The sequence below is a fragment of the Stegostoma tigrinum genome, chromosome 3, assembly GCF_030684315.1.
Source record: "Stegostoma tigrinum isolate sSteTig4 chromosome 3, sSteTig4.hap1, whole genome shotgun sequence".
Lineage (NCBI taxonomy): Eukaryota > Metazoa > Chordata > Chondrichthyes > Orectolobiformes > Stegostomatidae > Stegostoma > Stegostoma tigrinum.
In genome coordinates, this window is record NC_081356.1 from 72,516,603 (window position 1) to 72,529,106 (window position 12,504).

The 12,504-nt window shown below is 43.2% G+C and overlaps 1 protein-coding gene across 4 annotated transcripts in view; it reads right to left on the reverse strand.

Annotated features, from left to right (window-relative positions):
* The window catches only part of sncaip (synuclein, alpha interacting protein), a 112,115-nt gene that overhangs the window by 48,352 nt on the left and 51,259 nt on the right, over positions 1 to 12,504 (reverse strand). For all 4 annotated transcript variants that reach the window (XM_048527374.2, XM_059644675.1, XM_048527376.2 and 1 more), the window contains one exon: positions 8,026 to 8,098. In XM_048527374.2, coding sequence (XP_048383331.2) covers positions 8,026 to 8,098 — 73 coding nt within the window. The remainder of the gene's footprint in view (positions 1 to 8,025; positions 8,099 to 12,504) is intronic.

Genomic DNA, 12,504 nt, shown 5'->3' on the forward strand with positions numbered 1-12,504 from the left:
GACCTCTTTACAACGCTACATCCCTCCTGCTCTGAGTCCAAGCACACAGACCAGTTTTTTTTTAAATTGGTAGCTTCTCCTGGGGAGTTTTAGTACTGGGTCAAATTCCTCCAACTCTGCCTCTAATATGGGCTGTACATAATGTACAGTAGCTTGCCTCTAGCGTCCGGAGTATCTCAGAAAAAATGTATTCCCTTTTTCAGGTGGCAAGGGATCAAGTTGGTGATATTCACTATGGAATCTAAGATTCCAAACTATTTTCAACATTTCACGACAGGGAGAACCCAGGCGTTCTAGGACAGTGGGAAAGGCTGTCACAATCCAGTATGACACTCCCACAGCTATATTGGACTCAAACTTCTCTCTCTACCGATGCTACCAGACTTGTTGCTTCCTCCAGCATTTTCTGTTGTCATTTCAGATTTCAAGTATCTTTTGCAATATTTTGCTTTTAATCATCTCTTGAATTGATGTGTGTTTAATTGCTGGAGAATGGCTTGTGATAGTCACCATTCATTATTCATCCGATATGCACTGACTGAATGAGATTGGGCCTTTCAGTATACTAATTAGAATCCTCATCCTAGTTGACCATTGTTGCCATTCCTAGATGCATATTTTCCAGGAGATTTCACTATATTTCACTCCAACCAGTCGCATTGCCTCTTTCTATCAATAAAAAGTGTTCAAATGATCTGAATCACTCAGTTGATTGAATGGTCTTTCTCTTGGGTCTTTGCTCACATCAGTGAGCTGAAGACTAACCTCCAGGAGATTCCTGGACAACTCTGGGGGGTTTTGTAACCCTACAATAAATGGAATGTACAGTTCAAACTCACATAGTTCAGTTTTGGTCCAGTTATCATGGAGAATACATTGATAGTCGTTGTATTAGGTTGACCAAGATCAAAAAATGAGTTCTTGATCAATAACAGAAAACAAAGAAATGCAGATGCTGGAAATCTGAAACAAAAACTGAAATTGCTGGAGAAGCTCAGCAGGTCTGACAGCATTTGTGTACAGAGAACAGAGTTAACATTTCGAGTCCAATGATACTTTTTCAGATCTGATAGTCACAAGGAAAAGGTGGTATTTATGCAGATGATAGGGAGAGGGGAAGGGTATGAGTGGATAGATAAAAATGGATCTCGGAGAGTGAGCAAGAAAGTCAGGCAGACAAAGTGTTGGTTGATACTAACACCCTGCCTGCCAATGTAGTTAACTCAGCCACATTAGAGGCATTTAAACAGTCCTTGGATAAGCATATGGATAATGATGGGATAGTGTATGGGGAGGGCCTTAGATTAGTTCACAGGTCAGCGCAACATCGAGGGTCGAAGGGCCTGTTCTGCGCTGTATTGTTCTATTGTTCTATGTTCTAAGGAGTTGGGCACATTTTGCTCCTGCACTGTTTGTGCCTTTGCAACTTTCGTATGGTCCGTGCGCTTGTTCAGGACTAAGTCCAAAGTTTTATATTGTCAGCTGTGACTAGAAGTGTGTCCAGCAAAAAAAATTACAGATTCTTCCAGCGGCGGTACCATTCATGGCGTATCTGCCAGATGGAGACAGCTCAATGCATCCACATTTACCACCTGGCCTCCCAGACAGTGTTACCACTTCTAATTGTACACACTTTGTATTACAGCCTACCTTTGAATTTGGCCTGTAGCTATGGGTGGCACTGCTTTGTCCTCTTTAACTAGATCTAGCAAGGGTATGTGATCTGTTATTAGTACAAATTTAAGTCGGTAAAGGTATCTTGATGGAACTTAACGTCTCCAAATATGACCGCCAAACCTTCCTTTTTAATCTGAGCGAATTTACGCTCTGCATTAGTCAAAGTCTTGGATGCATACGTTATTGGACATTCCTCTCCATTAGGCCGCTAATAAACTAATACCACCCCGATGCTGTATGGGGATACATTGCATGTCAATAACAGATCTCGCTTGGGTGTGCCAACACCTAAGAGACTGATAGCTGTTTCTTCACTTCTCTGAAAATTATGGCACGGCTACAGGACAACTTCCAAGACTGGCTTTATAGGTCAGTACATTAAGTTTAGGAGTTGAGAGTTCATTTTGTGGCTGTACCAGACATTGGTTAGGCCACTTTTGGAATTCTGTGTTCAATTCTTGTCTCACTTCCAAAGGAAAGCTGTTGTCACGCTTGAAAGGGTTCAGAAAAAAATTTACAAGCATGTTGCCAGGGTTGGAGATTTGAGCTATAGGGAGAGGCCGAATAGACTATTTTCCCTAGAACTTCCGAGACCGAGGGGTGACCTTATAGAAGTTTATAAAATTGTGAAGGGCAGGGACAGGGTGAATAGTGAAGGTCCTTTTGTTGTGGTAGGTGCGTCCAAAACTACAGGGCATCAGTTTAAGGTGAAGGGGGGAAAGATTTAAAAAGAGGCCTAAAAAAAAAGAGACCAGCAACTTTATCCTCACTGAAGATGAAACTTGTATGGAATGAGCTACCAGAGGAAGTGGAGGCCAGTACAATTACAACATTTAAAAGGCATCGAATGGGTACATGAATAGGAAGGGTTTAGAGGGATATGGGCCAAATGTTGGCAAATGAGGCTCGATAAATTTAGGGTATCTGGCTGGCATGGACAAGTTGGGCCAAAGAGCCTGTTTCTGTGCTGTCCATCACTATGACTGTATGATTTTTTTAAGAGTTGGTGCGAAGCTGCCAGGATAGATGCCAAGTTATGTGTGAACTTTACATAATAATTCACCATCCAAGGAAAGACCTAAGCTCTGGTACGGACATGAAAGCTGGGGCACCTTTGACCAGAAACCCTATCATCTAAACTGTGTAACCCAGTCTTGACAATTCTGTAGCCCAAGTAGGTCACTTGTGGTGCCTGGAACACACATTTTCCCTTCTAAGGCGTACACCGCCTGGGAGAAACGTCTAAGTGCTGTGTCCAAGTCCTCTAAATGCTCTTTATTGGTCTTCCCGAAAATTAGCCCATCACCTAGATAAATGGCAACTTGGCATAACCTTGTAAAATGTTCTCCATTGAGTGCTGAAAAATTGCAAGACTGACAATACCACAGATGGCAGTTCCCTATATTGCTAGAAACCCTTATGGATATTAATTGTAGCAGACATCTGGGAATCCTCACTTAACCGCAATTGCAGGTATAGATGGCTCATGTCCAGCTTCATCAAGGATAGCACTCCCTGCAAGCTGTATGAATCCTCTATGCGAGGCACTGGATATTTGTCCAGCTGGGAGAAGCAGTATGCCATTTGTTTAAAATCTCCACAAAGGTGAAATGACCCACTGGACTTCACAATTCGTACAACTGGTGCTGCCATACCACAAACTGGGCTGGTTTCGTGATTAGAGACAATGGGAACTGCAGATGCTGGAGAATCCAAGATAACAAAGTGTGAAGCTGGATGAACACAGCAGGCCAAGCAGCATCTCAGGAACACAAAAGCTGACGTTTCGGGCCTAGACCCTTCAGAAACGTCAGCTTTTGCGCTCCTGAGATGCTGCTTGACCTGCTGTGTTCATCCAGCTTCACACTTTGTTATCTTGATTTCGTGATTCTTTCACTTTTCAGCCTTCAAATTTCCACTTCTACTTTTGCATTTAAGGCAAATGGCACTGGGCTGACCATGCAGAATCATGGAATTTCAAAGTGGCCTTGGCTCCTTTCATAGTCCCCAAACCTTCCTGAAAAACATCTGAGTATAAAACTAGGACTTCACTCAGGCAGCCATTTTCTAATCGAAACACGTTGAGCCAATTTGGTGAATCTTTCTCAACCAATTACACCCCATCAAGCTTGTGTCTCAGGCTTTTACTGCAGCCAGTGGTAACTGAACCGGTTACTTCTCATCAGAGATTAGAACAGAAGTTGTACCCTTCATCTGTAAATGTTCCCTGTATTGCTTCTCAGCCTAGCCAAGTTCTTGCAGGGTTGGAGTCTAGAGCATTTTGTTAAAAACTGGTTGTGCAATCACTGAAAAGGCCACACCAGTAGTGACCTCCATTAGAACCAGGCAACCATTTACCGAGACGTTTATTTTGTTTGGTTCTGATTTGGATGCTGCTAAGCAATTTAACTGTTCCAAACCTGACGTAGGTGCACTTTCCAGGTTGTGCAGTCTCCTGGATGCCAGCCTATAAGTTGTCCTCCTCAATTCAGGTCTACTGGGATGCTTTTGCTATCTCAAGTCTGCAACTGGCAGCAACTACGATGGCTTGCTGGTCTGGATCCTGAAGAAAATTTTAAGAGTTTGGTTGAGGCTTGGCTTTGTTTCACGGTTTGGCTGTGAGCTGGCCTATAGTCCCTCTCTTTAGGATATGTCCTGAGTGAGGCTATGAAATTGCCTTCACTCAGGTGGTGTTCACCTTCCCCAAGCTCAGTTTGACTGGTGAGGGGGTTCGGTTCCGTTGGGATATCCTGCGACTCACATGCTGCACTTGCCACATTTTCCCGTTGTAGTGCCTGTTTGAAGCCCAGTTGGGCTTCAGCTAGTACACACTTTTGCATGGTATCATCAATAATTCTACACAACAAACAGTCCTCAGCATCTCATTAAGGCTTAACCCAAAGTCAGATGCCTCTGCCAGTCGTCTTAATATCAAAAATTCCAATACAGATTTCTCGCTTCTCAAATTGCTGAGTAAAACCAATAGTGTCTAAGAATTAGAGGATGCTTGAGGTCGTAATATTCCTTAATTAAATCTGTTCAACTCTTAAAGATTTTACTATCTGGTGCCTCAGCAGAAATGAAAAAGCTGCAGATCAATATGCTGTCAGTAGAATTACTCATTGCTTTTCATCTGCCCCAATCTCATTTCACTTGAAAAAAATAATACATTCTTTTTGCGTACTGTGCCCAGTCTTCGATGACAAACTTCCTACACAATGACATTATGCCAGAAATGCTTACCCCACCTGAGAGCATAACTTTTGAGAGTGAATTTCATCAAAACTGCATTTTCCTTATCATCCCCGAAATAACCCGACGGGCAGGTATCCCATCACCAAGTCACGCTTTATTTATACATGGGGAGTCCTTGACACTGATCCAGTTCCCTTACAGCCACCTCAGAGTGTGGCAGGATGATTGACATTCTTGTTCATATCTGTCAGCCAGGGCTCCCTACTGAACCAGATTAACAGCCCCAATCAGGGAACTCATATTCTGACAGATCCACCTAGCTGACCTCATTACAAACTCTGCACTTCCTGTTTAGGAACAGGCAAGTGGGAAGTGATATATTTTGGAAGGAAGAATGACCAACAAAGCTCCCCCTACTTAATATAGACACATTCATGGTAATTCAGTTTGCCTGCTATACATAATAGCTGGTCTAACACGGAATTTCCAGGTGAGTATTGCCGTCACATAATGAATGAAATTAAAGCTGCATATTTATACAAAATTAGAAAATACCACATAAATCAAATTTCCATAGTGGTACGTGTCTAACAAAAAGGTAAATACATTTAAAAGGTTAAAATAGTGAAATTAACCAAACATTAACAAGTTCATGCATTTACTTGTCTATTGATCTTTGAAATGTATTCTTTAACTGACATTCTCACAGAATAGGTTTAATCTTGGAGGCTTTGTATTTCACGTAGGTTAATGAAAATTCACTTAGTTTACATTGGTTCTCTTCACATCTCTAGCCTTACAAGGTACAGCCTTGAATTTTGAAAGTTTCTCAGTTGCATAGGGAGAAAGACTACTGTTAACTCAGCAGGCTGTGAACTTCTGGACTGCTGAGAAGAAGACATGGTGAAGTTTACTGCGATGCTACAAATACTAGAATCTGTTGTCAGAGATGTCGATTCAATTATTTTTTAAATACTTAAGTCCGTATCACTGCACTTTGCCAATGCTTGAACAGCCACTGAAAAATTATTCATAACTCTTTCATGACCACAGAAACCCGAAGAAAGTGAACAAACTTTAGATAGGTGAATTTGGCAGGGTTGCCCGTCCTAAATATAAATAACCAACTATTGACACAACTTAATATCTCCATTTTGCAGGTCTAATGAGCCTCAAACGCAATTTCAAGTAGGTTTAAGGGTAACCAAGTACTGTTTCATGCAGTATTATTCAGGTCAGCAGAAAGAAGGGAAACTAACTCTCCTAGAAGTCAGGGCTAGAGTTAAACATAAACAAAAACAGAAATTGCTGGAAAAGCTCAGCAGATCTCGCAGGTCTTTCAGTTTTTATTTAGAATTAAACATAGGTCATGAGCTGAAACATCAGAGATATTACGAAGATTCCCCCGAATTTATTCATTTTACTTCAACCTCTCACTTATAATTTACTTAAATTGGTATCAGCAACTTTTTGGGGGGGGGGGGGGGGGGGGCGTGGGGCGGGGTGGCGTAGATTCTGCTGTTGCAGCAGTTATGAAAGAGCAAAATATGGTGATGACTGCAAGTATGAAGCGATAAATTTGAAACAGGAGTACAGACTTCAGTGATGGTTTGGATGGTCTCCGCACAAGGTGGAAGGAAGTAGAGTGACTCCTTGCATTGGCTTAGTTACAGGAGGATCTACTGATCTTGGCAAAGTGACTTTTGAGGCAACTAGCAACTTGTATACTTCTTGAAAATACAGGTACCTCATTTCTTTCTTTCTTTTAAATATATTTTTTAAAGTTTATTGATCTGACAAGTACCCTTCCTGCAGAACAGATGTGCAAATATCCAACATAGGAAGTAGGCACACACAGGCACATTCCCTGCCAAAACTACACCCGACATATTGGGCATAAATGTCCAGAGCTCAGGACTGAAACATGAACTAGGCTCATAACCAACATTCAGGAAGCCAAGCATATCCACATCCTCAAAGTAACCGTGAGAGGTTGCCTCAACAAAAATGGAATTTTTAAAAAAAGGTTACCTGAACGTGGAAACAAGTGTTTTTTCACACTCTACAACAGTCATGAAGACCAGCTGACCCTACCAAATTAACTCCTCGCTTTCAGAGGCCAACAAAGAAGTAGCTCCAAATTTAAAACCTATTCATGAAGGCCATAAAATATAACAGTAGAATTAGGCCACTGAGTCTACTCAACCAGTCGATTGTAGCTGATTATGTTTCTCAACTCCATTCTCTTGCTTTCTACTAATAACCTTTGATTCCCTTACGTTCGGTCTGTCTTAAATACACTTAATGACTTAGCTTCCACAGCCTTCTGTAGTAATGCATTCCACAGATTCACTACTTTCTGGCTGCAGAAATTCCTTCTCATCTCAGTTCCAATAGGTTGTCCTTTCAGTTTGACGCTGTGCAGGAGGGAGTATTAGCTCACCACACTGATTTAAATGAGCCCCCACATTATGCCATTGCGTCTAAAATGTCTCAAAGAAGGGACTCTTCCCTGTTCCAAGTTTGCAACTGCAAGCTAGCATGATTTTCAATTTCGTTGTCACTGAATGACACAGCAGGCTCAAAAGCCCACTGACCGACCCTGTTCGCATGTTCTGAGCTGCTGCTGTTCTGCGTTCCCCAGCACTGTTTTTATTCCACACATACGTATTTGCTAACAAAGATCATTGTGGGCTAGGCTCTTCCCTCTCTACTTAACCCAATTAATGGATGCATTCCCAATCACCTAGTAAAACTAAAATTTCAAGTGAGAGTAGAGCCTCACACTTTTAGCACTCAGGAGCCTGAATCTCTAGTAACAGCAGCATTCATGTAAAAGCAACATTGAAAAAAAGCACTGAGGTCATTTAGACATGAGGGAATCATTAAAAATGGAATTTTGCTATGCCAGCCCTGGATCAAGCGAAGTTTATTGGGAGGATGGAGACTGTTTGCTCCAGCCTTCAGATTTCACAATCATTCAGCAGGGTAGATAAATGCCTCATTAGAATTGTGAACACAATCGTTTATTTTCTTTTGGAGAAATACATAGGATTAATAGATTTTTGTTAATAATAGTTTAATTCCAATGGATTACATGCAAAATACACACTAGGCGAAGCCAAAAATACATAAAACAAGTACATGAAATACCTATTCGGCCTTCATTTTGCATATCAGATTTCTTGTATAATTCAGGGAGGGCTTTTGCTGAAGAGCTTCCAAACTAGAAAGAAACACAAAATATGGACAAAAATTATAGAAGAACACAAACTACACCTACCAACTTTCTTCACCATGCTGTAAGAATGCTTAAATGGTCTTGCACATTAGAAGATGAAGGCAATGGCAGACATCCAGAAAACAGAAGTTTGCTTTCTCAAGTTCCATTTCAAGACACAAAAACCAAAGACACAAACTTTCTGTAGACTGTCTTATTTAAACATCACTGAAAATAAATATCAAAGTAAACCTTTCAGGTTTTTTGTATCATTTTCCAATAATACAGGAGTAGGGGAGGCCATTTGACCCTTAGAGCCTGTTCCACTTCCAAAATGGCCATGGTTGATCACCCAACTCAGTACTCTGTATCCACTTTATCCCCGTGTCTTCTGGTCCCTTTAGTCCGAATAATTATATCTATATCTTTCTTGAAAGTATTCAATATTTTGACCTCAACAGTTTCCCATTGCAGAAAATTCTACAGGCCCATGACTCTGGGTGAAGCTATCCCTCTTCATCTCTGTCCTAAAAGACATACCCCTGGATGCTGGAGAATCTGAGATAACAAAGTGTAGAGCTGGATGAACACAGCAGGCCAAGCATCATCTTAGAGGCATAAAAGCTGACGTTTTGGGCCTAGACCCTTATCTTCGACTGGTAACCCTGGTTCTGGGCTCTCCAGTCATCGAGAACATCTTTCCTGCACCTATCCTGTTCAATCCTGTTAAAATTTTATACCGTTCTATGAGGTCCTTCATTCTCCCAAACCTCATTGAATACAGTTCTAATAGATCTAGTATCTCCCCATATTTCAACCTGACTATCCCTGGAAACAGCCTGGTAAGCCTTCTCTGCAGTCCCGCAATAGCCAGGGCATCCTTCCTCAGATAAGGAGGTCGAAAATACACACAGTACAATACTCAAGATGTAAAGGTTAATGTTTCCACAGATGCTGACTGACCAGTTGAGGTTTTTCAGCATTCCTTATAATTAGTTCACATCTCCAGCATCCACAGTACCTTGCCATTATTCAATTATACTGGACGAAGCAATCTTGAGCTTGAAACGCACAGGATAGCTAACATCTACAGATGTCAAGCTTGATCATCTTCTGTCTGTAGGTAACCTGATTGTAAGAGTTTACTGATTAACATCAAGCATTGGTCAAGATAAAGATGAAGGCCTCCATGAATAACCAAGGGTGAGAAGAGGATTCAGTTATTCTGCACTGTATTGTGGCCCTCTGGTATCTCTTCATGCCTAATCCCCAGATTTGGGACATCATACCCATCCTCTCACTGCAATCAATCAGTTTCGAGAATTTTAGTCTTTCCAAGCACTTTCAGAGAAAACCCGTGGTTTTCTATAACCTTAATTTCCAGCAGTTTTCTGCTTCTGGATGCTTCTCTCACAGCTTTCTCCCTGGGCCTGACTTTCTGAAGACTGCTAAACTAACTGAACCTTTTTGCCCTGATTGAAGCTGCACACACTGCCTGACTTTCTGGACAGTTCTGACTTTCTAATGATACTGGATTTCGTGTCACTAGGCAAGTCTTTTTTCCACATGCTTTTTTCCATAATACAGAAATATTTGTCTCATGCCTTGAAATGCTCAATAAAAGATCCATGCATAAAACTTCAGGCACCCAGTACCTCTCACTAAGCAAACCCAAAATGAAATTAAAGACACGACTCCTCTTCTTACTGCATATAACATAGAAACTCAATTAACTAATTAATTAACTAAATTATAATAGTAATATGTTTCTGTTTACAGTCTTAATTTTTAGACTCCATTTATATTTAATTCCTATTCCTTTAACTGATTTTCTTTTTGAAACAAATATAACCTATATTGGAAACAGTAAGGACTGCAGATGCAGGAAATTGGAAGTCAATAAACGTGCAGCTGGAAAAGCACAGCAGGTCAGACAGCATTCAAAAAGCAGGAAAGTCAACATTTCGTCAGGGCCTATGCTGGTTCGTTAAAACACATGACAAATATCCTTCTCACAAGAATTTTTTTTTAAAGACTTCTGGGTGTAAAAGCCATTCTTAGAAGCTAGGAAGAAGCAACTTTGAAACATAATTCGTTCAATGGCTAAAAAATAAATCCAAAGACTAATCAATTGTCAAAGCACAAACACTGACCTGGACATGCAATTTTCAATCTATTTTAGAAGCCTAAATCAGAAAGAGTTGTCCTGTTACAGAGATAGTTGGAACTGCCGATGCTGGAGAATCTGAGATAACACAGTGTGAGGCTGGATGAACATAGCAAGCCAAGCAGCATCAGAGGAGCAGGAAAGCCGAACATTTTGGGTCGGGACACTTCTTCAGTAATGGGGGAGGGGAAGGGGATTCTGAAATAAATAGGGAGATGGGGGAGGCGGATAGAAGATGGATAAAGGAGAAAATAGGGTGAGAGGAGACAGACAGGTCAAAGAGGCAGGGTTAGAGCCAGTGAAGGTGAATGTAGGTGGGGTGTTAGAGGGGGATAGGTCAGTCCAGGGAGGACGGACAGATCGGGGGGTGCGGGATGAGGTTAGTGGGTAGGGGATGGGATGGGGCTTGAGGTGGGAGGAATGGTTAGGGAGGCGGGGACTAGCTGGGCTGATTTTGGCATGTGGTCGGGGAGGGGAGATTTTGAAGCTTGTGAAGCCCACTCTGATACCTTTGGGCTGCAGGAACAGGAACAGCAGATATACTGACAGATGTGTAGGTGAACATTTGTTTGATGTGAAAAGTCTTCCTAGGGCTGGGGATCAGGGTGAGGGGGGAGGTATAGGGGCAGGTGTAGCAATTGCTACGACTGCAGGGAAAAATGTCGGGGGTGGTGGGGCTGGAGGGGAGTGTGGAGTGGACAAGGGAGTCACGGAGAGAATGGTCCCTCCGGAAAGCACACAAGGGTGGGGAGGGTAAAATGGCTTTGGTGGTGGGGTCGGATTGCAGATGGCGGAAATGTCGGAGGATGATGCGTTGGATTTAGGGGTTGGTAGGGTGGTACGTGAAGACAAGGGGGATTCAGTTTTGGTTATTGTTGTGGATAGGGGATGTGAGGGATGAGTTGTGAGGGATGAGTTGCGGGGAATGAGGGAGGCACGGTCGAGGACATTTTTGTCACTGTGGAGGGGAAGTTGTGGTTTTTGAAAAAAAAAGAGGACATCTGTGACGTTCGGGAGTGGAATGCCTCATCTTGGGAGCAGATGCAGCAGAGGCAAAGGAATTGGGAATAGGGGATAGCATTTTTACAGGAAGGTGGGTGAGAGGAGGAATATTCTAGGTAGTTGTGGGAGTCAGTAGGCTTAAAATGGATATTGGTTTCCAGGGGAATGCCAGAGATGGAGACAGAGAGGTCCAGGAAGGAGTGAGAGGTGTCAGAGATGGTCCAAGCAAACTTAAGGTTGGGGTGGAAGATGTTAGTGAAGTGCATGAACTGTTCAAGTTCCTCGTGGGAACACGAGACAGCGCCGAAACAGTCATCAATGTAATGGAGGAAGAGATGGGAGATGGGGCCAGTGTAGCTTTGGAAGAGGGATTGTTCCACGTACCCTACAAAGAGGCAGGCATAGCTTGGGCCCATGTGGGTACCCATGGCCACCCCCTTTGTCTGCAGGAAGTGGGAGGAGTTAAAGGAGAAGTTGATGAGGGTGTCAGTGGAGGGGGACTGGTCGGGTCTCCGGGACAGGAAGAAGCAGACGGCTTTTAGGCCATCAGCATGGGGAATGCAGGTGTTTAGGGACTGGATGTCCAGAGTGAAAATGAGGTGCTGGGGATCGGGGAATTGGAAGTTCTGGAGCAGGTGGAGAGCGTGGGTGGTGTCATGGATGTAGATAGGGAGTTCCTGGACTAAGAGGGGGAAAATGGAATCCAGATAGGTGGAGATGAGTTCGGTGGGGCAGGAGCAGGCGGAGACAATGGGTCGACCAGGGCAGGTGGGTTTGTGGATTTTGGGAAGGAGATAGAAGCGGGCGGTGCAGGGTTGGGGAACGATGAGGTTAGAGGCTGTGGGTGGGAGGTCACCTGAGGTGATGAGGTTGTGGATGGTTTGGTGCTCAGGGGTGGGGTCACGATCGAGGGTACGGTAGGAGGAGGTGTCAGACAGCAGGTGTCCGGCCTCAGTAATATAGAGGTCAGTGCACCATGCTACAACTGCACCTCCCTTGTCCACGGCTTTAGTAATGGGTTTAGGATTGGAGCAGAGGGAGCTGAGGGCTGCACGTTCTGTGGGGGAGAGGTTGGAGTGGGTGAGGTGGAGAGGTTCAGGCAATCGATAACTCGACGACAATTAGAGGTGAAGAGGTCAAGGGAGGGCAGGGGGCCATGGGGTGGTTTCCAGGAGAAGGGGGTGCATTGGAGGCGGGAGAAGGGGTCAGTAGGGGGAGGGTTAGTTTCACGATTAAAGAAATA